This window comes from Galeopterus variegatus, unplaced genomic scaffold (genome assembly GCF_000696425.1).
Source record: "Galeopterus variegatus unplaced genomic scaffold, G_variegatus-3.0.2 Scaffold9113, whole genome shotgun sequence".
Classification (NCBI taxonomy): Eukaryota; Metazoa; Chordata; class Mammalia; order Dermoptera; family Cynocephalidae; genus Galeopterus; species Galeopterus variegatus.
In genome coordinates this window covers 20,142-44,396 of record NW_007735224.1, presented here as the reverse complement: position 1 = coordinate 44,396, position 24,255 = coordinate 20,142, and the positions used below count along the sequence as shown (strand labels likewise).

The 24,255-nt window shown below is 47.6% G+C and overlaps 1 protein-coding gene across 1 annotated transcript in view; it reads left to right on the top strand.

Annotated features, from left to right (window-relative positions):
• Positions 1 to 24,255, top strand: part of LOC103609046 (unconventional myosin-Vb-like) — a 79,623-nt gene that overhangs the window by 36,284 nt on the left and 19,084 nt on the right. The window contains exons 10-15 of the mRNA XM_008593417.1: positions 884 to 904; positions 1,467 to 1,479; positions 12,976 to 13,123; positions 17,478 to 17,689; positions 19,745 to 19,901; positions 21,719 to 21,958. Of these exons, the coding sequence (XP_008591639.1) occupies positions 884 to 904; positions 1,467 to 1,479; positions 12,976 to 13,123; positions 17,478 to 17,689; positions 19,745 to 19,901; positions 21,719 to 21,958 (791 nt within the window). The remainder of the gene's footprint in view (positions 1 to 883; positions 905 to 1,466; positions 1,480 to 12,975; positions 13,124 to 17,477; positions 17,690 to 19,744; positions 19,902 to 21,718; positions 21,959 to 24,255) is intronic.

Genomic DNA, 24,255 nt, shown 5'->3' with positions numbered 1-24,255 from the left:
CCCAAATGAGGCCCCAAGCAGGATGCCAACAGAAATAAGAATTTGACCTGAAAAGAATGGGAGTTAACGATATTGACCTCTTGGGCAGCTCTTCACGTTTCAAACTTGTGTTGTCCTGAGTGATGAGCTAGCTAGATTTGCAAAGAGGATTTCTCCTTTACTTAACTCCTACCTTGTCCCCTTTACTTTGTTTTCCATTTGTTTTTATGGTAAAATATGTACAACATAAAATGAACCATTTTTAGGGTACAGTTTAGTGGTATTAAGTGCATTCACGTTGTTGTGCAGCCATCACCACCAGCCTTTTCCAGAACTCTTTTCATCTTGCAAAACTGAAACTGTCCCCATTAAACAATAATTCCCCATTCCCATCCCCCCAGCCCCTGGCAACCACTATTCTACTTTCTCTCTTTGTGGATTTGATGAGTCTAGGGACCTCATGTAAGTAGCATCATATAGTATTTATCCTTTTGTGACAAGCTTATTTGTTAGCCTGATGTCCTCAAGTTTCATTTCTGTGGTAGTGTGTCAGAATCTCCTTCCTTTTTAAGGCTGAATATCATTCCCTTGTATGCATGTATCACATTTTGCTTATTCATTCATCCATCAATGGACCCCTTTAACTTTCAATATAGAATCACATCTGTGGTGGAAATATAATTTCTTTGACTTAAAAAATAACTACTGTGCTCCGATTGGCATTGTGGATGTGCCGCTGAACCACTCCAGAGTTCACTAAAGCTGCGCCAAGACTGTGGGTCCCCTCTAGACACTCTCCTGAAGGAGGGGTGGATGGTGACCCCCACTGGCTCTAATGAATCACACTGTGTACCAGTGTCACGTGGGCCAGCCATCTTCTGGAGTTAACGGGGGTTAAGCCGAGCTGTGGAGCAGCCCAGAGCCTGTGATGCTTCCCACTGGGACCCTCTGTCCTAAGAGTTCCTTGTGTGTCAGGAGGTGGAAGGAGCCAGAAGTGGGGATGAGGGATGTGGTACAGGCCTCCCCGCCTTCTCTCTACCTGGCACTCTCCCACTGCAGAGGAGCAACCATTCCATATACGGTGCTCAATTACCCATAAACAACTCACAAATGTTAGGCCTGGAAGGAAGTTGCTGATGGAATTAGGAATTTGCATTTGACCTGGACGGTACAAGACTATCAGTAATCTGCAACACCCAGGCAGCTTTTCAAAATGCAGCAGGTTCAAGTACTCTAGCCAGGCTGCAGGCCGTTATTCTTTGCTTTTCAACCACATTTCTCCCTGTGTAGGAAAAAAGAGGGGGTGTCCTAGGGCCCCCTCTTATTTTCTGACCTTAGCGTCTGAACCAAATAGCTAACAACTCTGCTGTTAATGAGGTGGACCAAGCTCATCCTTCCTAAGGGAAGGCTGGGCGTTCCTTTTCCCAGTCTGCCCTGCAGTGTCCAGTTTCGGCCTTTTGGTTGAGGGCATGGAGCTCAGGCCACAGGTGCAGTAGTTCAGTTCTGAGTTCAAACCACGTATGTCTTACCAATTGGACTGCCTTTCAGCACCTGCTCCAAGCACATGGTTCAGATCAGACATATCTTCATTCAGTTCATTCAGTTTAAAAACTAAAGAGGACCTTAGGGAGCTGCTCAGCTACTAATTTTTAATCTGTGTTCTCTGAGCAGCCGGCTCCACTCTTGCTCCTGGCTCTTGGATCTGCTGGGCTCCCAAGAGAGAGCTCACCTATCCAAAATGTTTCTTTAGTCCACTGTTTCTCAAAATTATGCACTGCAACCCATTAGTGAGTCAGGAAATCAGTTTTAATGGGTTGTGACCAAAATATTGTTTTTTTAATGTAATTATTTGGGATGGAAAATATAAGAGGTCAGTCTGTGGGAGAAAGGATATTGTGGCGTGACCGCATTTCAGTGTTACACCTAGGTATGGGTGCATCGTGGTGTAAAATGTCCTTTCGCAAATAAGACCCAGACAAGGAAGTGGGCTGCATGGGTCAACAACTGGCTGGTGGTTGCGTTAGGTTAGGACCACCCTCCTCTGCTCCTGCTATATCGTTGTTGCCACCAGATATCCTGCTGCTCATGTCAGTGCAGTGTTGCCCTCCAAGCAATGGTTTATCAGAGCGCGTGGGGTGGGGTCCTGAGAGACTGCCCTCTAGGGCTGGGCCTAGACCTGGGACTTGGTCTAGAACTGCTTGCTTTCTCTCCAGCTTGTGAGTAAGAGTCCACACTGCAGAACTGCAGCTGGGTGAGAGCCAAGCGAGCCTGGCAGTAGAATCTTGGGCTTTGGATTCGGGCCTGGATTTAAGTGTCAGCTCCCATACTTCTTGGCCAGGTGACCTTGGGCAAGTAAATCAATCTCTGAGCCTGGGTTTCCTTATCATTAAGTAAAGTGATCATACTTACTTCATAGGTTGTTGTGGGAATAAGATTATGTACCTAAAGTCCTCAGCATGGTGCCAGGCACATAAGCATTTAATAAAATATTTATTACTCATCCAGATACAAGCAAAAAGTTGCCTCCCTATGGATGTAATGATCTGGGTAGAACATGTTCATACCAGCAATTTCTTCTTTTGTTTTTGTGAAATCCCAGTGTGTCTGGTCACTTCAAAAGAGCATTCTGAAATTCCCAAAACTCTCCAAGCAGCTGCAAAGGTTAGTTTACAAATTATATAAAGAAGTCTGTCAAGACAAACTGGAGCTAAAGTGTGCCATGTTAAACCATTCAGGATCACTGTGCAGGAAACAGGGATCACAGTCCTCACAGCTGTGCCAGTGCTGGATGGCGCAGAGGCCAGGAGGTGAGCAGAGACACGCGAGGGGCTCATCTTGGTATATAATGTAAAACTGGTGCTAACGGTAGGCTTGCTATATGGGAAGTGTGGACATCAGGACCAAGTCAAGCCAGGGGAGAAGAAACAAGGGAAATATGTGACAAGGAGATATCTTAAGGCAGGTGGATCCTTAGGGACCCATCTCAATATATAAAGAGCCACTGTTTCACCAAGAACTTTCTAGAAGAATGGGTTGTTCAGTAGTAGGACAAGTGCCTTGCAGACAGTGTCACGACACTCCAAGGTGTCTAGGGTGTCTCCTTGGAGAATGTCAGAGAAGGGCTAGAATCCCATGGGTGTGACATGGGAAACTGTAGACAGTGCTGAGGCAAGGTCTGTGCACATCTCTGCCACCTCCTATTCACCGACTGAGCTTGCTCACAGCCTCGCTGTGTGAAATCGGAGTGACAGTTGCGCCAACAATGTTCCTGCTGGTTTTGCTGTCTCAGTACAAGACGATCTGGCTTAGAGGTGGAAGAGCAGGGAGAGGGTTTTACTTCTGGGGTCTCACATGAGCCTTATGGAGGGTGAGAACTGTTTCTCACCATCATGGTCCCCTTATCTGCTGTAAGTTTTTCTTGTTCACCTCTCATCCTGCATCTAGCCGCATGCCGGCTGACGCGAGGGAATTAAAGACATAAGTCACTGCCCCTGCCCACGAGGAGCTCACAGTCTAGAAGTGACACATGCTTGAAGCAGTTAGAGTACAGCATAGAACCAGATGCAAGGTTGTAGTGCAGGTGGGGAAGGCAGCAGCAGGATATTGCCAGCCAGGGAGTGGCATAATGTATGGGGATGGGAGCCACGGTAAGTTAAAGAGGGCTGCCCTGCCAGCTCGATGCCCTGTTCCTACTGCCCAGTCCCCTGGTCATAGCATGCTGGGGGACCAGGTGGCTTTTGGCCTCCTCCAGGCCACCTCTTCCTTGGTAGCTACATGATGCATTCCCTCCAGGTCTTGAGACCCATATGGAAAACATCTTCACCAGCTGTGAGCTCCATCTGGCTGCAGTTCAGAGTTGCCAGCCAAGTCCAGGTGCCTGTGACCTGCTGGCCTCTTATAGGGAAGCTGATGGACGTCTGTTACTGCATCCTAATTGTTTCAGACTTATTTCCTAGCAGATAATTACAAGTGTAACTGTACCTTTTGCTTTTGTAATTACAGGTAGTGCGGAAAGTGTAGGGAAGGGAGCGAAGAGTGTATTTCTGTTATAACAGGAAGTGTTTCCTAATGCTGTGATTTAAGTGCATGAGCTTAGACCCAGAACACTAACACTTCCATAGCCACCTTACATCTGTCACCCTAGCAGATTCTGCTACAGGGTCCAAGAGAGGATTTCCTCCTCAAACTGCCATTTTGAAAAGAGATGCCATGGTTTTGTGGTGCTTTCATTAGTACTGGGGTGCAGTGAAATCATCTCTACCATTTCTTTTAGATCCTAATCCCCTTTCATCCTCTTGGCACTACCAAGCCACAGCACCCAGGATGGTGTGTATTTGGAAGTTGAGTGGTGAGAGGGCAAGGCTGTGGGACAAAGCTACCCCACCTGTCATCTTTTGATTCATCACCATCACTTAGTCTCTGTACCTGCCGATCAAAATAACCATTTAGAGTGACCTCACTGACTTAAAAAAAAAAATAGTAATGCTATCTACCTGCTTAATCCAGGAAATTGGTGTGTGTCTGCTGTGTCTAGGGATAAAGCAGGTGAGGTTTTATGGATGCTGTGTGCCTAGGAAGGTGTTAGCTATTGAAGGAAATACACAAGTACAATGCATGCTAACCTCAGGGTATAGAGTTGAACAGTCATTTTGTGGACTTGGGAGATCTTCATGGGACCAGAGGGACCTGACTGGGACCTGGGCACATTGGGGGTTGTTCACAAAAAGAACTCACCTCCTTGGCTGCTGAAAACTCAACACAGCAAAGTGATTTGGGTGGTACTAACTTGTGAAGTAACTACACGACATTGCACAGCTTTTTCTGAAGGAAATGTCAGTGGCACTAGGAGAGTTACAATTTATACCATCTTCCTACATTTCTCACGTGTAAGTGGCCAAAGGGAAGATGGCAAAAGGAGAGAAAATGTATAGCCCAGGCTCACCGAGACCTGTGATGAATAGTCCAAAGGGCTCTTCTCCAGGAGCTCAGACAGAGGCCTTTTCAAGCAGAGTTCTTGCATCCAGCCTGCTGATGCCCTGGAAGCAGAACTCTTACCCCTGTTCCAAGATAAATACATGCCCAATGTCTCCAAGGTTCACCAAGCCAGAGGATGAATGCAGAAGCACAGGCCTGCGGCGGCTGTCTGCGGCTCCCTCACCTGCCGTCAGGCTTCAGTATGCCTATTTTTATCCTCTCTAAGAATTATGGCTGGCTGTGAGTCTGAATGGAAATGAAAATGTATCGTTCAATTGGAAATGCTGTGCCGTGGTTAAGAAATATGTTCTTTGTAGCATACATAAAGCACTGTGATAAATGCACTGTCAGGGAAGAGAAGCTTGTCCGCCCGTCACCTGGCGCCCGCTCCCTGCTCTGGGTCTTGTGCCTGTGTGGCCCTGTCTCCCTCTCTGGGGCTCAGTGCAACTTTGTGTCCTGGAGGAATTGTGAAGCAAATGCTACTTAACCCAAAAAGGGTGTGGGACTATTGAATGTGCAGTGTTTGTATAAAAAACAAGACAAAACTCCGCATAAACTTCAGTTCTCCTTCACTTGATCTCTTTCATAAAAACCTGGTGCTTTCTGAAAAGATTTCCACCTTCCCCGACTTCTGTCCCCCGCAACCTAGTAGGGAATAAATAGCAAAAGGTTGTAGAACTAGATGGAAGCCTTAAGAATTGCCTGGTTCCTCTTCCTGTTAATTATGATTGAACTTAAAACAGATACACTGTTACTTCCCTTGCTATTAACCATCCTGCAGAGACAGAATAATGCCAAACTTCGGAGTGACCTTACGGCCTTCAGTTCTGGCTCTTCTACCTGAGATCTGTCCTCCTCTGTTTGGACTGAAGTCTAACCCAGGGGTTCTCCCATGAGTTGCCCATCAGTCATGAGGACACGTTTAATGATCTCTGAATCCAGGACCCCTCCTTAGACCCATCAAGTCTGAGCCCTGAACATCTGCATTTTGACAGGATTTCTAAATTCTTTGAAGTACATCCTGCCTCGAGACCATTCCCCTGGAGGCACACGTTGGGCCCTGGGTACACTGCAGCCCCTTGGTCACATCCAGGCAGCCTTAGGAATGACTGGATTTTTCTCTTTCCACACTGTGTGTCAGCTCCAGCTCAGAGCAATGGGGAGGAACTGCATTTCCCTCCCTCTGCAGCACAGCCCAGCCAGCTTCAGATCTGGGGCTGAGCCTGTGTTCCTGTGGGCGGCCCAGGGCACAGGTGGAGGGTAACAGGGAAGGCAAGTATGGGGTGTTAAAAGTATGCAGTTAAGTGGTTTTCATTATGTTTAGTTTTACAACCACCCCTACTGTCTAATATCAGAATATCTTTATCAACCCGAGAGGAAACTCTTGACCCATTTAATAGGCACTCCTCCGTTCTCTTCCTCCTAGCCTGTGGCAAGCACAGACCCACTTTCTGTTGCTATAAATTTGCTTGTTCTGGATTTTTCATAAAAAATGGAATCGTGGCCTTTTGTGTCTGTCTCCTTTCACTTAGGACTGTGTTCAGGTTTCATCCGTGTGTAGCACGCATTGGTACTTTATTTCTTTATGTTGCTGAATACTATTTCGTTGTATGGATATACCACATTTTATTTGATCCCTTCATCAGTTGGACATTTGGGTTGTTTCTAGTTTTTGGCAAGTATAAATAATGCTGCTGCGAACTTTCGTGTATGTGATTTTGTGTGGACATATATTTTTATTTGTCTTGGGCATATACCTGGCAGTGGAATTTGCTAGGTCGTATGGTAATTTTCTTTACCTTTCTGAGGAACTGCCAGACTTTTCCAGAGCAGCTGCACCATTTTACGTTCTCACCAGCAGTGTATTCCATTTCTACACATTCTTGCAAACATTTGTTATTGTCTGTGCTTTTGATTACAACCATTCTAGTGGGTGTGAGGTGGTATCTCACTGTGATTTTGATTTGCATTTCCTTGATGGTTAATGATGTTGAGTATCTTTTCACATGCTTAGCAGCCATTTATATATCTTCTTGGAAGAAATGTCTGTTCTAATCCTTTGCCCAAGTAATTGGTTATTTGTCTTTTTATTATTGAGTTGTAGGAATTCTTTATATATTCAGGATGTCAGATCCTCATCAGACATGTGACTTGCAAATATTTTTTCCCACTCTGTGAGCCGCCTTCTCACTTTCTGGTGGTGTTCTTTGAAGTGTAAAAGCTTTTAAATGTGAAGAAGACCAATTTATCCATGTATTTCTTTGGTTGTTTACTCTTTAGGTATCATAACTAAGAAACCATTGCCTAATCCAAAATCATAAAAATTTACACCTGTGTTTTCTTCTAAGCATTTCATGATTTTAGGCCTTTGATCCATTTTGAGTTAATTTATGTACATGATATAAACTGGGGTCCAACCTCATTCTTTTGTATGTGGTTATCCAGTTGACCCAGCACCATTTGTTGAAAAGATCACATCAGCTCTTGAGGTAAGCAAAATAGTTGGTATCCACTACATTTTATGGATGAAGAAACAAATCCCAGAAAAGTTAAATGATCGGATCAAATCCTCCCAGCTAGAAAGAGTGGAGCCACCATGCCACACCCCCACAGGTGAAGGACGCCTGCCCTTGTGAGTCTTGGAGAAGATGTCCTTCTCCTCACTGACTCTGGCCTCTGTGTCCCTTTAACAATTTTGTCCATGCCTGATATAGTTTCAAGGAAAACTCTTTTATCCAACATCATTCATTTCGATGCTGGTTTGTTCCTTCAGAAAGGGGAACAAGAGAAGCGTATGTTATGTGGTGGCCACAATAAACACCATCCACAACTCAACTTCCAGAGAGTGACTGGTGGTTGGTGGGCTTCACAGTGTGGCTAAACACCTCTGCCCCACAAACTGCTGTTGGTTCCTGTGTTGACATTGTAGGAGTCAAGGCCACACTGAGGCTTATAGGCTCCTGCAAATTCTTTAAGTAGAAGAAAAGCATAGCCCTTGCATTCCATGTCTGCATGACCAGGAGTCTTTGACCTGAGTTGAAGGACGGCGTAGAGGAGTGTCTGAAAGTACAGGCTGACCCACCTAGTCCTAACTGGAGAAGCCCTGAAGGATTCTTTACCATTTTCTAAGGGGATCTCGGGATCACCCATAATGACAGCTTTAGGAGTACATCTTTTTGGCCTGATGTCATAGAGGTTGTTTGACTTAGAGTCTCATACCATGGTCATACTGGAGAGAGACTCGGGGTTTATCTAATGCAGCCAATCACCTCCCGAGGAAACATTCCCAAGAGAGAAGAGGGACAAGTGCCACAACGTGGGCAGATCCACCCCATCTGTTCATGCTGGTCCATTGGAGATCTCTTGGGCCACTATGTTTTTCTGCAGAACATTCCCACATGCACGTGGTTAAATCCAGCCCAGTGTTAGGCTCCAGATGGGTGCTCAGTCAACCAAAACAGCACCCCGCGTTTCCTGGACATTCACAGCGGCTGTGTTTCCCACTCGCTATCTTGAAGCCTGAGGAGCTCATTACAAGGAAGCATCTTTCCAGACTGGTGGGATCTGCTGAATGCCTGCCCTGGCTCATCCCGTATCGACCTTGCCTGCTGCCTCTGATCTCCCATGATTACCAGGAGGCAGTCACGAGTTTTGTGTTTTTCCTGCACACCCAACGGTGACTACTTAACCACGTCAGGGCATCTGCTCTCCAGCAGGTGAGACACACAGGAGGTGAAGAAGGCCCTTATTCCAGAGGAAGCATGACATTGAAGTCCAGGATGCTCAGCCAGGCCCCCAACATGCAAGTCAGAATCCAGGGAGAAGCAGGGCTGAGTAGAAATTACATCCCCGGCGTCACTAAGATTCCATAGAGCGTGGTTGGGGCCTGGTCACAGACTTGGGATGGAGGCTCTTCTCCCACCATTGATATGGAATGGAATGGAATGGGATAGACGAGCAGCCAGGCCCAGGATTAGATTGAAAGGCACCTCTTGGCCAACTGGGCCACAGCCATACCAAAAGTGAGGAGGACGTCTCCAGGGCCGCCTGATGAGGGCAGGTGTCACACTGTGGGGTGGATGGCAGTCATGCTTGTTCTCAGGAAGGTTTCCTGGACTAAAACTGGGTTTTATAGTAAACATTTTGCAAATGTTTAGGAGCATATTTTGATACCTCAGTTGATGGGGTGAGGGTTAATGGTCCAAAGATGCTACATGTTCTGAGTTGTAAGAATTGCTGCCCAACACCAACAGTGCCCTCCTTGAGAAACACTGACAGGAAAGTTCAACTTTGGGGTTCCAACCATTTTAATGGTCAGAAAAATACCAATTTTTGGAAACTGGGTATAAAGACACCATGATGATAGGTGCTGGGAGACTTAACACATGTATCAGAGAGAGGCCAGGGCCAATGGAGGCATGAGCGTGAATCTAGGGTCAGAACTAGCCCATGTCTGTAATACACAGCAGGAAGCTCTGCGCCCCCAGTAGACAAGGAATAGCTAAAATGCTGTGGGAGGGAGCGATTCTGTCATGGGAAATCCCAAACGGTCCTGAGGTCCTAATGAGTGGTCTTTCCCAACTCTTACATAATTGCAATGGATCTACATCCACTGGTCCACACCAAATAAGAAAGTCCTGTTCAGTTCTACTTATCTACAGCTTATCCTTTTTAGCTTTGCTGTGAAAGTTTTTCTATTGGAGGTGAAGGGAGTCTTTCCTGTGAGGGTTTTATCTCTAAATGAACAGAGGACCACAGAAAGGGGAATCCACATTTGATTCTGGGCTCTGTGGTGAATGTCGCCTGTATGCCCAGATCCCATAGTGGCTGTGTGCCCCTTTTGGTACCTCCTGAGGGGTGCCCACCCAAGCCCTGTCCCAAAGCCACAGTGCTCTCATAGGGCACGGCTTGCCCTTGCACAGAACCCAAGTCCTCCTGTCCTTCAGCTTCACCGCACGTCCTCTCCTGGGGGCAGGTGCGTTCCAAGCACAAATTTGTAAGAAAAGGGGTGGTGGGGATTGTGCAGGAAGGGAGAGCAGTTTCGCTCTTGTCAAGCTTTGCGGCTTTCCACACCCTCCACGGCATGAAGTCACTGGCTGCTGGAGCCTGAGAGACACTTGGGTGAAGTGGCTGACGTCATCTCTGTTTTACAGATAGCACAGGTGAGGCATCCAGGCTGGGACTTAAAACAGTCACTGCTGAATAGCGTCAGAGCCAGGCTTCTGAACTTCTGTGTTCCAAGCTCCTTCCATGCTGGCCTTGGTGTCTTCGCAGTCCTAGCTTTCTGTTCTCACAATTTCCTTGATTTACAGATCTGTCAGCAGTATGAGATTTTCAAATGAGAAGCATTTAAGGCTTTTAGCCTAGCTAAATGCTGCTTTGATTATTTCCCCAGTGAAATTGCAAACTCATAAGGAGAAATAAGAGAAGTGAGTACACAGATAACCACAAGACAGAAAGTTGACGTGGCCTCAAAGTCACACAGAAAGCGCTGAGCAGCTTTAAAAGGAGAGCCCCCCAGCCCCACCCCACTGGGTGCATCAGTGAAGATTGCATGACTAGGAGGAGAAAGGGGACACAGACTTTATGAGGCCCTTTTGCATGTGCATTATTCCATTTGATTTTTGACCAAATCCATCTTGCTTTATATGGAAATATCAGTAGAGAGAATGTTCTATATTTAAAACTCAGGGGGCGGGACAGGGCATGGGGAAAACCCTGTGTTTGTGTGTGTTAAAAACAAAATATGTATCTGATCTGCAGCTTGTCAACTCTGGCTCTCTTTTCCCCAGGGCTCAGCATTGAGTCATTCAAGCATTGGTCAGGGCTTCACGTTTTCCTGACATCTATTGTACATGATTGAAATAATTAAAGAAGCATTTAGTTGGGCAAATAACCTTAAATGTTTCCATTCTTAAAGTTTCCTATTAGAGATCGCCAGTAATTCAGTGGTTGGGTCCCCAGGCCCCCCACACTGGAGGAGCAGGAAAGCTTCTGCTCATTGAGTGAAGGGCAAGAGCCAGGTGCCCTTTCCCAGGCCGTGAACAGAGGCTTTGGGGGCTCTAAGTGCCTTCTGCCCTCCCTCCTGAAGGGGAGCCACACAGACTGTAAGCCTGTTGAGCAGGCCCTTGTGAAGGCCCAGTGGGCTCTGAGCAGAATGCACAGTCTCATTCCCCTGCGCCACTGCATCTGTGACAGACAGAGCCAATTAAAAATAGGGGCTAGAGACAAAGTAGATTAGTGGTTGCCAGGGTCTGCAAAGAGTGGAGAAGGGGGGGTGACTACTGATGGGTACGGGGTTTCCTTTTGGGGTGATGAAAATGTCCTGGAATTCAATACTGGGGATGGTTGTACAACTTTGCAAATATATTAGAAACTACTAAATTGAACACTTTAAAGGGGTGAATTTTATGGTATGTGAGTTATATCTCAGTATTCATAAAGCTGTTATTTAAAAAAATAAAAAGTAAGGAACAACCTCTAACCACTCACTTTACACCACGTAAACAAGATAAGATGGAAAAATATCATTTTATTCGCTCTTACACTACTCACCCCTTCTCTAAGCACCACAGCTGTGTTAGAAATTTTCCACCAAACCAAGAGAAGGGTCTATGAAGGAGCATTGGGGCGGGGGAAGGGCAGGGACCTCAGTCTGCATGTTCCTTCACATCCAGGAAACTACAGTGAGCGACCTGGGAGTGGGAAGGCCTCACAGGAACCCGAGGTGCTCACTGTCGTGAGACTGTGGAGCACCAGGAGAAACCTGAAAGAAGCTCCTTCCTAAGCATAGGGTGTCCCACCACCCATCAGTGGTTCCTGATATTCCACAGTGCTCATTTCTTTGGATAAAATTACCAAAGGACCACCTTTGAAGTGAATGTGCTCCAGGAGGAAGGATACAATTCCTTTACTCTCCATTAATACCTCGGAATGAGTGATTTTATCTGAGTAGCTGGACAGTCACTTGGCAAGGCCACAGAAAGACACAGGTGTAGAGTCAGTGCAGCACGTAGATGATTTCCCAGTGAGTGGTGCAGACGCACATGCACCTGAGGTCAGGGTGGAGTGCCAGCCGGGGCTGGTTGTATACCTCAGCCAAGGACACAGAAAAACCGGGGGTAGCCTGAATTGGCCTTCAGGGGGATTTAGAGTGAAAATTTAAAGTCTTTTTAGGGCAGGGATTTTGCTGAATCACAGCACTTGATGACATGAGGAGGTTGTAAGCATCTTCTGAAAACTGAGGTAAGAGTCGGGGAGTGTCAGGAGAATGGGTATGTATGTGAACTGAGGCAGCTTTAAGGAGAAAGGAGGCAGACCCTGCCCCCAAAATAGTGAATTTGTTTATGGAAAAGATTTCTTTTAAGTAGAGATCTCCTAGCCAAGGGATAAACTTAAGGCCCTCTTAAAGGTTACTTTCCAAAGCATGTCAGAACAGAGCTCACTTATATAGGCAGTGTGATTGTAAGTGCTCTTTTGTTTGTGAGTTGCTGGACGTTTTCTTTTCAGTGGGCCTATATTATGTGAATGATTGGGAAAAAAGTCATAAACAATCTTCTTTGGGGAGAAAAATGTTTCCTTCTAAACTGTAGCAAAATATAAACAGTGTTATCTCTAGGGGTTAGGATATGGCTACTTGTGATTTGCTAATGTATACTTTTCTGCATTAAAAAAAAAATATATAGTGAGCGGTATTAGTTCTGTAAGAAGAAAACCAACATTTAAAGACCAAGCTGCATTCCATACAAGGCACTTCCTCCTTCAGCAGAGAAGTGGAGCTCCCCGTGCTTGGGCAGAACCCCCTGGTCAGTCCTCCCTGAAGTGCTTCATAACCCACCTTTTCCTCAGGCCTCAGCCACAACTCCAGAAATAAACTCCACAGGGAGATTCTTGGAGGGCATTGGGGAGCACAGAATGCCCCTGGGACTATTTTTCTTGCTCTGGGAATGAGTTTGGGCCATAGTATTGACCCCGTGAGGCACTGTCCGAGGTCACCATGGCCCCTGTGTGGCCAAGAGGCAGGACGTGTCACCTGATGCACCTCTGCTTTCCCTTCAGGTGGGCCTACCATGACTTCTTCAACCGGTATCGGGTGCTGATCAAGAAGAGAGAGCTTGCCAACACAGACAGAAAGGCCATCTGCAAGTCTGTCCTGGAGAGGCTCATCAAGGTGAGCTGGGCAGCCCAGGCCCCAGGAAGGCTCAGCCAGAAGGCCCTGAGAATGGGGGGTGTGCTGTGCTCCACATTTTTTGTTTTATTAAATTTATTTTTTAATTGACATGCATTGGGTGTATATACTTATGGGGTACGGAGTTATATTTCAATGCATGTATACAATGTGTAATGATCAAATCAGGGTAATTAACATATTCATCATTTAAAAAATCTGTCATTTCTTTGTGATGAGAACATTTGAGCACCTCCCTTCCAGCCATTTGAGAACATACAATACATTGTTGTTAATTATAGATGCCTAGCACTGTGTAGACCAGTAGAACTTATTTTTCCAATCTAGCTGCATTTTTGTATCCATTAACCAACCTTTCCCTATCTCCCCACCCCCATGTCCACATTTTAACATCTTATTTTTCATGGGTGAGCAAAATCTGGGTTCAAGGTCAACTGATTTCGGTTGACATGGGAAGACAGGAGGCTTCCCCTTACAGTTACCAGGAGCTGGCCTCTTGCCCCTATCTCCCCACCCCCATGTCCACATTTTAACATCTTATTTTTCATGGGTGAGCAAAATCCGGGTTCAAGGTCAACTGATTTCGGTTGACATGGGAAGACAGGAGGCTTCCCCTTACAGTTACCAGGAGCTGGCCTCTTGGTATATGCAGTCAAGGCCTGCAAGTAGCTCTTTCTACCATGTGGTGGCTTTCTCCTTCATCTGGCATCATAGCTTCACTCTTCCCCCTTTTCCCTGGGTTTCTGCAATGTTACTAGCAGAACCACCACTTCCCTAACAGAGAATACACCAGAGGGGACCCAGGTCAGACTGGCTGAGTCAGCTTCCCCCCACACTATGATCCTGATCAGCTAACAGAACCATTGCCACTGCCTGGAGCCTGCCTCCCTATAACCTTGAGCCTCTGCACCCTGCCTGGCACAGCCACCTCTCTCTCCACTGATGAGGAACCTGACTGCTTCTCAGTGCCCAGCTTCAGTGCCGACTCTGCCCAATGATTTCCCTGGTCCAGCACTTGCCTGTAGCACTTTGTGTCACTCTTAGAGCCCATAGCATGCTGTCCCATGTTTCAGGTATGTGCATCCTTTCTTACAGAGGACAGTGTCTGCATTGTGTCTTTGCATTATGAGCACCGAGTTTAACACACACAGAGAACCTACCAGACATTTGTGGAATGAATGAACAAGTGACTTGCCTAAAGAAAAATCATAGGAATACATGCTGTTTTCTCTGCCTGAAGTGCTTTTTCCCTCTTTCACCTGCTTGACCTAGTTCTACTTTCATTTCAAACTTAGCTCTAAAATACTTTTTGGTCTGTGAAACCTATTCCCAGCCTCTCGGATGGAGTTAGCTACTCCATCTTTTATGGACCAACAGTGCTCAACTCCTCTCTTGCCTCGTTGTGTTTATTCCCTTGTGTTGTAATTGAGGGTTGGTTTGTCTTCTCACCAGACTGCAAACATGGCAAGGCTCCTACTGTGGCTGTGTTCCTAGCACAGTTCCTGCTTGTCACAGGAACTGTATGAGTTTGTGCAGGTGAACCATTACTGGCTAGATGAGAAACCTGACAGTAATGGCTCACCTTATGAGGAAGATAGAAGCATCATCCCCATTTTACAGATGAGGAAACTGAGGCACAAAAAACTGGTGTAAATGGACCAAGGTTGCACAGGTGGACTGATTCACAACCCTCCTCAGTCTAAACCACAGTGCCCGCTGTCCCAGTATGATATAGAAATGTCATTGTGCACAGTTATCCTTCCTGGAGACTGAATAGGGACCAGTGTTTCAAGACTTCCTTGGAGACCTTGTATTTTGCCCTTTTTATTTTTCTCATTTTCTTGGGCCACATCTTCTGGACCCCCAGCTCCTGATGCTCATGCTATGTGACCTGGGTCTTTGTGTCAAGAAATTGAGACTTGGCATAGCCACGTGTTAGCCTAGAAGGGCACATGCCAGCTCCCAGCCTTCTCCCAAGCAAGTGCTAAGTGCATTTTGGAATAGAACGATGGGGAGAGAAGAGAGAAGCAGGGATAATGGTGGTCTGCAGGCCAGGTAGCAGGTGCTCAGTGGCTACCTTCACTGAGGGGCAGGTTGGAGCTGGGGGCCACCTCCTTAGGTTGTTAGTCGGGATTTAATACACCATCGTGGTTGGTTTGGAGAGAAATGTGGGCTGGGGTAGTGCTTTCCCTACAAGGATTTTAGGAATGCCCCCTCATCCTGAACCTGAATATGTTTGTTCTTTAACTCCACATGTACATATCAAGTTGGTTCTATATGTTCTAATCCAGAATGGTCAGTGTGAGGGTTATTAAAAAAAAAAAAAAAAAAAGCATACGGGCCCCTGCCCTCCAGGATTAATACTATAGTTGATTATCACCTCATGGACACTGGCCATCACACAGACCCGAGCCTTTCTTGTGATGGTAAAGGAGCGTGTCAACAGCATCTGTTGGGAATCCCTGGAGCATGAGGAACCATGTATGTGAAGTATGAAGAGGAGACAATGCTATGAAAAGGGGCAGGTGTAGTGAGAGCCCTCTAGCCTGGGAGTCCCAGATCTTGGCTTCTGTTTGTTGACATTTTCAGTGTGACCTTGAGCAAGTCACTTCACCATCCTAGACTTCAGTTTTATCATCCAAAATAAAAGGAGTGGCCTGAATGGATTGCTAAGATGGCTTTCAGCTCCCTCCAGCTATGATTTTTGGAGAAAGGTCCTCAAAAAATTATCAAAAGATGACTGGTTGACTGATATGCAAATAGTGCAGTCTGTAAGGTTCCAGGAGTTGTTAGTAGAGGAAGCAGATTTGGGTTAGGAGGTGTTAAGGAGAGTGTGGAGATCAAGCTGGACAGGCAGGACCTTCAGAGAGATCCTTACTAGTGAAAATAATGGCTTTGCAGACCAGATTGCCTCTTTCTGGTTTTTTTTTTTTCCCAGAATAGGGCATGAAGTGTGTGTACCCTGGTTCCTGGGGCGGGGTAGGCACCCCCCCCATGCCAAGCACCCAGGCTGGGCCCCTGACTGTGAGGGCTGAGTCCTTCCCCTTTTGCTTCCTGACCCCTCCTTGCTGAGCAGGAGCTTCCCCAGCTGGACAGAGATCAGAGCAGGGCCTTGGCCGCCTTCCTCAAAGCTTCCTAGCCCAATCTAGCCCCTGTTCCTCTGAGCATGAGCTGAGGGTCCATTGGGCGTGTGGTCCTGAGCAGACACAGGCATGAGAAACAGATCCAGAGCCCACCCAGGTTCACTGGTAGCCTGGCCAGTGGAGGATACCCAGTGACACTCAAGCTGGAAGCTGTGCCCCAGCTTAGACAGCACAGCCTCCCCTGTGTGTGGAACCTGTTTCCTGTGAACTGTGTAGGGCTTAACCCGTGAAGAGTGATGACTCAGCATTATCAGCGTGGAACATATTCGTGTGTGTGTGTGTTTTCATTAGGCCTTGGCTCATTCCTTTCTTTCTTATTATGGTCCTCATGCTAGGAGCAAAACTAGATGGCAGTTTATTTACAGAGAGCCCTCAGTTATTAGAGAGTTATATATCAGGTGTCCTCTCCCAGGCTTGTCCACAAGTGCCCTCCTGGGTCATCTTTCCTTATCCACTGGGGTGAACACATAACCTGATAAATGTGATTAAGACAGGAATTACAGGTACCAAACAATCTCTAAAATAGTTTTATGTGGGGATTCTTTGCAGTCTGTAGTTATGCATACAGCTGTGTGGCCACTTGCAGATCATCTTTTTGAAATGTCCACGAGATCAGCTCATTCCCTTGTTCAAAGCCCACCAGTGACTCCCATCCCAGTTTGTACTGCAGCCTACAAGGCCTTTGGTGATTGGTTCCTCCTGCAACCCGCCTTCGGTTCCCCACTTTCAGCTATCCAGGGTGTTGGCATCACTTTCCTCTTCTGCACTCTCCCGGGGCTGCCTCCTTCAGTCCACTCAGGTCTTTGCTCTGTATCAGCCCCACAGAGACGCCTTCCTTGATTATCTTTTTTAAACCTTCCCATTCACCTCCCAGTTCTGTTTTCTTCATAATCCTCGCTGCTGTCTGAAAACATCCAGTGTCTCTGCATGTCAGTCTGTCCTCACTATGATGCCAGTTCCTTGAGGGCTGGTGTCTTGTTCACTGCTGCATCCTGGAAAGCTTGCCTGGTGCCTGTCCCCTAGCAGGGACTCTGTGTCTGTGAAATGAATGCTGAGTGTTCCTGTGTATCTGCAGAGGAGTGGCACATGAAATCTGACAAGGGGGTTCTGCATTGGAAGAACTGGGGCGGGCTGGGGCATGTTACCTCGCTGCTCACTGGTGACCAACCAGCTCCCCTCCCTGCCTTGTAAAGGATCCCGACAAGTTCCAGTTTGGCCGTACCAAGATCTTCTTCCGGGCAGGCCAGGTGGCCTACCTGGAGAAGCTGAGGGCTGACAAGTTCCGAGAAGCCACCATCATGATCCAGAAGACTGTCCGGGGCTGGCTGCAGAAGGTGAAATACCGCAGGTTGAAGCAGGCTACCTTGACCTTGCAGAGGTACTGCCGAGGGTACCTGGCCCGCAGGTGAGCAAAGCTGGGGCAGCAGATTTGGGATGGGGGCACTGCCTCCCTCAGCTCATTGTCCCCTCTCATCCTCTGTAATTAGGGTGGCTCCTTTGGTCCTTGTCTGTGTCTTGGTTTTCTCCCAGCAGCTGGGCCCATCCTTCTAATGCTCGTCCCGCCTCAGGGAGTGAGTCCAGTTCCCAGGTCTCCTAGTTCCCCCAGACTGCCTCCTCCCACCAGCACTGACCTAGAACCAGCTGGTTTTGCCACAAATCAACCATTTTCCCTTTGTTTAAACCCCAAAGTTTAAAACTTCAGAAAAGAGACAAATTCACTTTTCTGTCACAGTTAACTTAGCCTCATTATTTACACCACAAATTTCAGAGTCCCTTGGAGCTCAGTAGTAGGGCTGGAAAGGTCCTGGGAAGCCCCTTTTCTGAGCTTATCGCATTGAACCAGTGCAGAGAGAGTGTGACTTGTCTGACCACAGCAGCTACCTAGGGCCAAGCCAGGACACCACCTGGCTCCTCTGCCCAGCCCGGCGCCGTGCGGAAGGAACCACTTGCAGTGCTCCCTTCCTGGCTGATATCACTGAAGCGTCAGAAGCCATCCCCACGGACACAGGCATGGAGGACACAGCCTCCAATGAGATCATCCGTAGGCCTTTACACAGGCCATGAGATTTCAGACACAGCCCTAGTTCGAGAACAGTGCTCTTTCCAAATAAGAATTTCCTTGGAGAAGTGATAGTTATTGCCATGAAGTCTTGCATTTGGAAGCCACAGTTTCACAAGTGGCTGCTCAGTCATTTCTGCTTGAAAATAAAAAAGAGAGTGCTCCTGAGTTCCCAACCCAGAGCAGGCCCCCTTTGTTTCCTAAAGTTTGGAGATGGCTTCTGCTTGTTTCCTCTTGCTCATCATGTGTTGTTTATCCAAGCACAGAGGTGACAAAGCCTGTTCACTACCTTTGAACTGTTGAAAGATGAGCTCTGGAGCAAGAGTTGTAGAAATGAGGAGACTGTCAGCATCAACACCAAGTAATTTTCAATAATCTGTGCCAACTAGTCAAATCATCGAGTGCATATGTGCCTGTTCACTACCTTTGAACTGTTGAAAGATGAGCTCTGGAGCAAGAGTTGTAGAAATGAGGAGACTGTCAGCATCAACACCAAGTAATTTTCAATAATCTGTGCCAACTAGTCAAATCATCGAGTGCATATGTGCACGGGACTCTGTCTTAGGCACCCTGATGGTGAGGGTATCAAACAGTTGGCCTGCATTCTTCCTGCAGGGAGTTTGTGTTCCAGCAGATGTGCAGGGCCCACCTATGAAGAACGTACTTATGGAGCTACCGTAGGGAGTCGGGTGCATTTCAGCAAGCAGGCAGTGTACTGGCTGGTTGGGCCACCTCCTTCTCTGGGGCTGCACTGGATGATTTCTAAGGTCTTTTCTAGCATTTAACATTCAAGTGTCTAACTGAGCACTTGCTATGAGCTTGGCACCAAACAAGACCCTTAAGAAGGGTGGAAAGTGTCCAACTGGCTTTCTGTCTCACTTGGGAGACAAGGTGGAGAATGCAGAAAGGAAAGAGGAGAGGAGATGTCCACATTCAGTTCATCCAGGCAGAAGGGGCTGGGGAGGTGGGAAAACAGGGAGGGATCACTTTGGGCCTGAGGTTTCAGTCACTCAGCAAATATTACCCAGCACCTGCTGTGTTAAACCCTGGACTAGGTGTGCAAGGCGTAGTGTGATGGAGACACAGCCCCTGGGGTCTCCACACCTGGCGAGGGACAAACAGCAGTGTAAACACGTGCTGAGCAGTGCTGCTAATGAAGTCACTGAGGACTGCCCAGGCTCTTTGGGGTTGGGTGTGCTTGGGTAAGGGTCAAGGAGGAAACTGGCTCTGCTTTTCTGAGCCTGAGCACCAAGTGCCAGAGGCATTGCTATATTTGGGAAGGGTGATGAGAGTTGCCTTGGCCTGGGGGTGTCCAGGTGGGGCTGCAGGGGGAGGGGACAGCTTAGGCCTCTGTGTCAGTGTGGCTCAAGCACACTCCCTGACCCACCTGCTGTCTCCTAGGCTGGCTGAGCATCTGCGGAGGACCAGGGCAGCTGTGGTGCTCCAGAAACAGTATCGCATGCGGAGAGCCTGCCTGGCCTACCAGAGGGTCCGCAGGGCTGCCGTCGTCATCCAGGCTTTTGCTCGGGGGATGTTTGTGCGGAGAATCTACCGCCAGGTGAGTAGTCCCCCCGTTCCCCCCCACGAGGGCTCACAGGCTAAGAATCCAGAACTAAAGTGGCAGCAGATAAAGTGTCACCAACAGAATGTTTGTTGGATACCCCAACTTTTTTCTAAGTACTTTCATATCTCTGCTCTCACCAAGTCCTTTCTAAAGTTCCAGGAGGTAGGAAAGGTGTACACAGTATACCCCCTTGTTGCCTGAGTTACTCAGAGAAGCTGAGTTACCTGCTGAGGGTGTGTGTCAGCTAGCAGCAGGGCCTGGTGACCTGTCTTGGGCTTGTTCAGACTTGAGAGCAGGAGGTGTTATTAGGCATCATCAGGTGTATCCTTTCATTTAACAGATGAGCAGCCTGAAGCCTGGCGAGGTCAGGAGAAGGGACCCTGACCTCCTCCCTGCCAGGCTGCTACTCTTTGCGTTATTCCAGTGGAGCTGAAATCCTTGTGTGTTAGTCTCTTTCTGGTCTTATAAGAGAATACCTGAAATTGAGTAATTTGTAAAGAAAAGAAATTTGTTTCTTACAGTTTTGGAAACTGGGAAATCCAAAGTCCAGGGAACACATCTGGTGAGGGCCTTCTGGGTGGGAACTCTCTACAGGGTCCTGTGGCGACCTGGGTATCACATGGTGAGATGGGCCAAGCAAGAGTGAGCAAACTTCTCATTCGCTCACTCTCCTTCTAAAGGCATCAGAGCCATGCCTGTTACTTCATGAATGGATCAATCCATTCACGAAGGCACACTCCTTACAATCTAATCATCTATTAAGGGTTCCACCTTTCAAATGCCATAATAGGATTTCCCAACCTCTTAACACTGTTACAATAGAGATCAAGTTTCCAATATATGAACTTTTGGGGAACACATTTGACCCATAGCACCTTGGTTAGGTAGCCCTAAGTCAAGACATGTTCATTCAACCAAGTAACACCAATGCAACTGAAGCACAAGCTAACTCGGAGGATGAATTGTCTTGGTTTTCTAAATGAGTATCTGTCTTTTCTGTGATCAGAGAAGGTATGATTTTTGAAACAATAAATGTAAGGAACTAAATTAATAATGAAGAAACTAATGTGGTCAGGCATCAAGGTAGAGGTCACCCTGATGAAATATGTGGAGAAGCTCAGGCCAGTAGGAGACGGTTCTGTGAATGTTCTCGAGAGATGGGTGATATCTGTGTAATGTCACCACAGGAGGGCAGGTGGCCCTTGGTAGGCAACCAGCAGCGAGGGAACCAGTAACTCCCGGCTCTGCTTCCCATAGCTGTGACACTGTTACCTTCTCAGCATGTTTGCTTATTTACTCATTTATTACACAGACGTTTAGAACAGTAATGATGGTTTCATTTCCTGAGTAGTTCTTAACTTGGTAGAAAACAAAACCCCGGTGATTTGCAAGCTGAGTTTGGAACTATAAGCCATTAGCCCTCTGTGGACTTTCACTGAAGTGTCTCACTTCATCACCCAGTTCACCGTCACCAGGATGGGATCCACATCCGCTAAATGGGGAGAAATCAGAGACTCATTGGGCCTGTACAACCTGGAGGCTTTTAGGCCATGGTTCCCTAACCAATAAAACAAAAACAAAGCTAAAAGCAAGAGTTTGACAGCTGATTCCCTGTAGGTACACATCTGCAGACCTAGCTAAAACGTGTTCATAAGACAGCCACCAAAGCCTCAACTCTTGGGGGTATGGTCTATCTCTGTCTCCTAAAACCATAGCCGACCTTGGCTCTCGCCTCCTACAGGCAGTTGCGTGAGTGTCCCTTGCTGCCATCCCACAGTGCCAACCCATGGGGGATGTGCTTGTCCCACCAGGTCCTCATGGAGCACAAGGCCACCTTCATCCAGAAGCATGTACGAGGTTGGCTGGCGCACAGGCGTTTCCGGCAGATGCAGGCTGCAGCCATCGTCATCCAGTGTGCCTTCCGGAGGCTCAAGGCCAGGCAGGAGCTGAAGGCCCTCAAGATCGAGGCCCGCTCGGCAGAGCACCTGAAGCGCCTCAACGTGGGCATGGAGAACAAGGTGGTGCAGCTGCAGCGGAAGATTGATGACCAGGTCAGCATCAGGAGCTCCCCACCCAGGTGCTAGTGGTTGGTGGGGTGTCAGGGCATGTTTGAGGAGAGACCTCTGGCTTCCTCAGGGAGCTGTGCATGCCAGAGACCTCAGGAAGCAGGAATGTCTGCAGGCGTTGCACCACTCAGCAATAACAGTTACTTACTGGGGCAGCTAGAATAACGGCCCCGCAAAGGTGTCCACATCCCAGTCCCTGGGATCTGTATGTCACCTCATGTGGCAAAAGGGACTCTGCAGATGTGGTTAAATTAAGGATCTAGCAACAGAAGTTTATCTCACTGCAATTATAAGGGTCCTCCTGAAAAGGAGACCAGAGGATCAGATTCAGAGAAGGAGGTGTGATGGCAGGATCAGAGGTGGGAGCGATGCAGGTCTAGGAGCCAAGGAACACAGCAGCCTCTAGAAGCTAGAAAAGAGAAAAAAAGGGGGTCGGGGGGCTGGCCAGTTAGCTCACTGGGTTAGAGCATGGTGCTTGTAACACCAAGGTCAAGGATTTGGATCCCTTTACTGGCCAGACACAGTAGATTCTCCCTGAGAGTGTCCAGGAGGAACACAGCCCTGCCAACCCCTTTGAGGCTTCTGACCTCCAGAACTGTAAGATAATAGATTTCTGTGGTTTTGAGCCACTGACTTGGTGGTAATTTGTTACAGCAACAACAGGAAACTGATGGACTTGCCCAGAGTCCCATCCTCCTGCCCTTGCAGGGGCAGCATGTATAACAACAGCTAGTGCTTACGGAGTGCTCACTGTGTGTGGGGTGTTCTGCTAGCTCTTTTTCTGTATTACTTTACTTTGTCTGATCCCCACAATGGCCCCCTAGGATAAATATTATCCTCCTTGGTCTTTTTTTTTTTTTGATTTTTAAAGGTGGGGAAACTGAGAGGGCAAGTGACTTCCTAAAGTCACAAGGGTGACAGTGACAGGGCTGAGATTTAAGCCCCAGTGTCTGGCTCGAGCTGGTGCCCTTCAGTCTCTGCTCATGCTCTTGCTCCCGCCTCTCTGCCACGTTGTATGGTGGAAAGAGCGCTTGCTTTGGGCTCAGGAGGAGTTCCATTCACACTTACGTTGCTTAAGAGTGAGTGACTGACAGGACCACTCTTATCCACAAAGTGGGGCTGATAGGGCTGTAAGAAGAGGGGATGGCCTTACATATACTATGAAGGGCCTGGGTTGAAGTAGGAAACTCAGGAAATGGTTACCACTGTTCTGTTTGAGCTTTTTCCTCTGTTTTTCTACCTGGCTCCCTTCCCATGTCAGCCAATCAAACAGGTAACAAATCATTGATTAAGTCCCTGCAGGGGGTGGGGTACCGTGCAAGGTACTGGGACAGATCCAAGACAAGCAGGGGGCACTTGGCCCCTTCCAGAGGGTTGAAAGGACCAGGACTCGCACATGTGCTTGCACACACCCCAATACCCACTTGTTGGTGCCCAAGTGGCCAGTCCTCCTTCCCTTCAGAAGACCTTTATTGGTGCCTGATTGTTTCAGTTACTTGGTTAGGCTCAATGGACAGAGAGGGCTTTGACATCCATCAGATGCTGTATTATAAGGGAGAAATCTTATGCCAGGGGGGTCAACAGCATCGATTCCCCTAATGATTTTCTGAGCACCCACCATAGGCCAGGCCCTATGATATGTGCTTTATGTTCACTCTCATTTAATCCTCCACGACTTTGTGAGGTCATTTCATAAATGAGGAAATTATGGATCAGGGACATTAGTACCTTGCCAAGGTCACAGAATTAGAGTGCTAGAACCAGGATTCTGCCCCAGGTCTGTCTGATCCCACAGCCATAATGAGGGTGCTGCTAGGTTACTTGCCAAGGTCACAGAATTAGAGTGCTAGAACCAGGATTCTGCCCCAGGTCTGTCTGATCCTACAGCCATAATGAGGGTGCTGCTAGGTTATTTTTTTTTAAGCCCTAAACGTTACTACAGTGTCTATCCTGTTGCTGAGTTGGGCTTCCAGAGTTGAAAGTAACTTCACCATTTTTTCTCAGGCAGAGTGTTGGGGTGACTACAGGACTAGGCTGCTGCAGTGCCCCACGGGTTTCAGGTGCCTCCTGGGAAAGGACGCAAGAGTGTGTATGGTGTGGGGTTGTAGAGAGAGAACATTAGAGTTGGGGCCACAAGGTATGGCCTTGGAGATGTCACTGGCTTTATTGTACCTATTCTGTCCTGGGTGTTTTTTAAGCTTCTTACAACCCCAACAGGGCAGGGAAATAAATGGCCATTTTACATCTAAAGCAGCTGCCCCAGTAGGAGCCCCAAAGCAGTG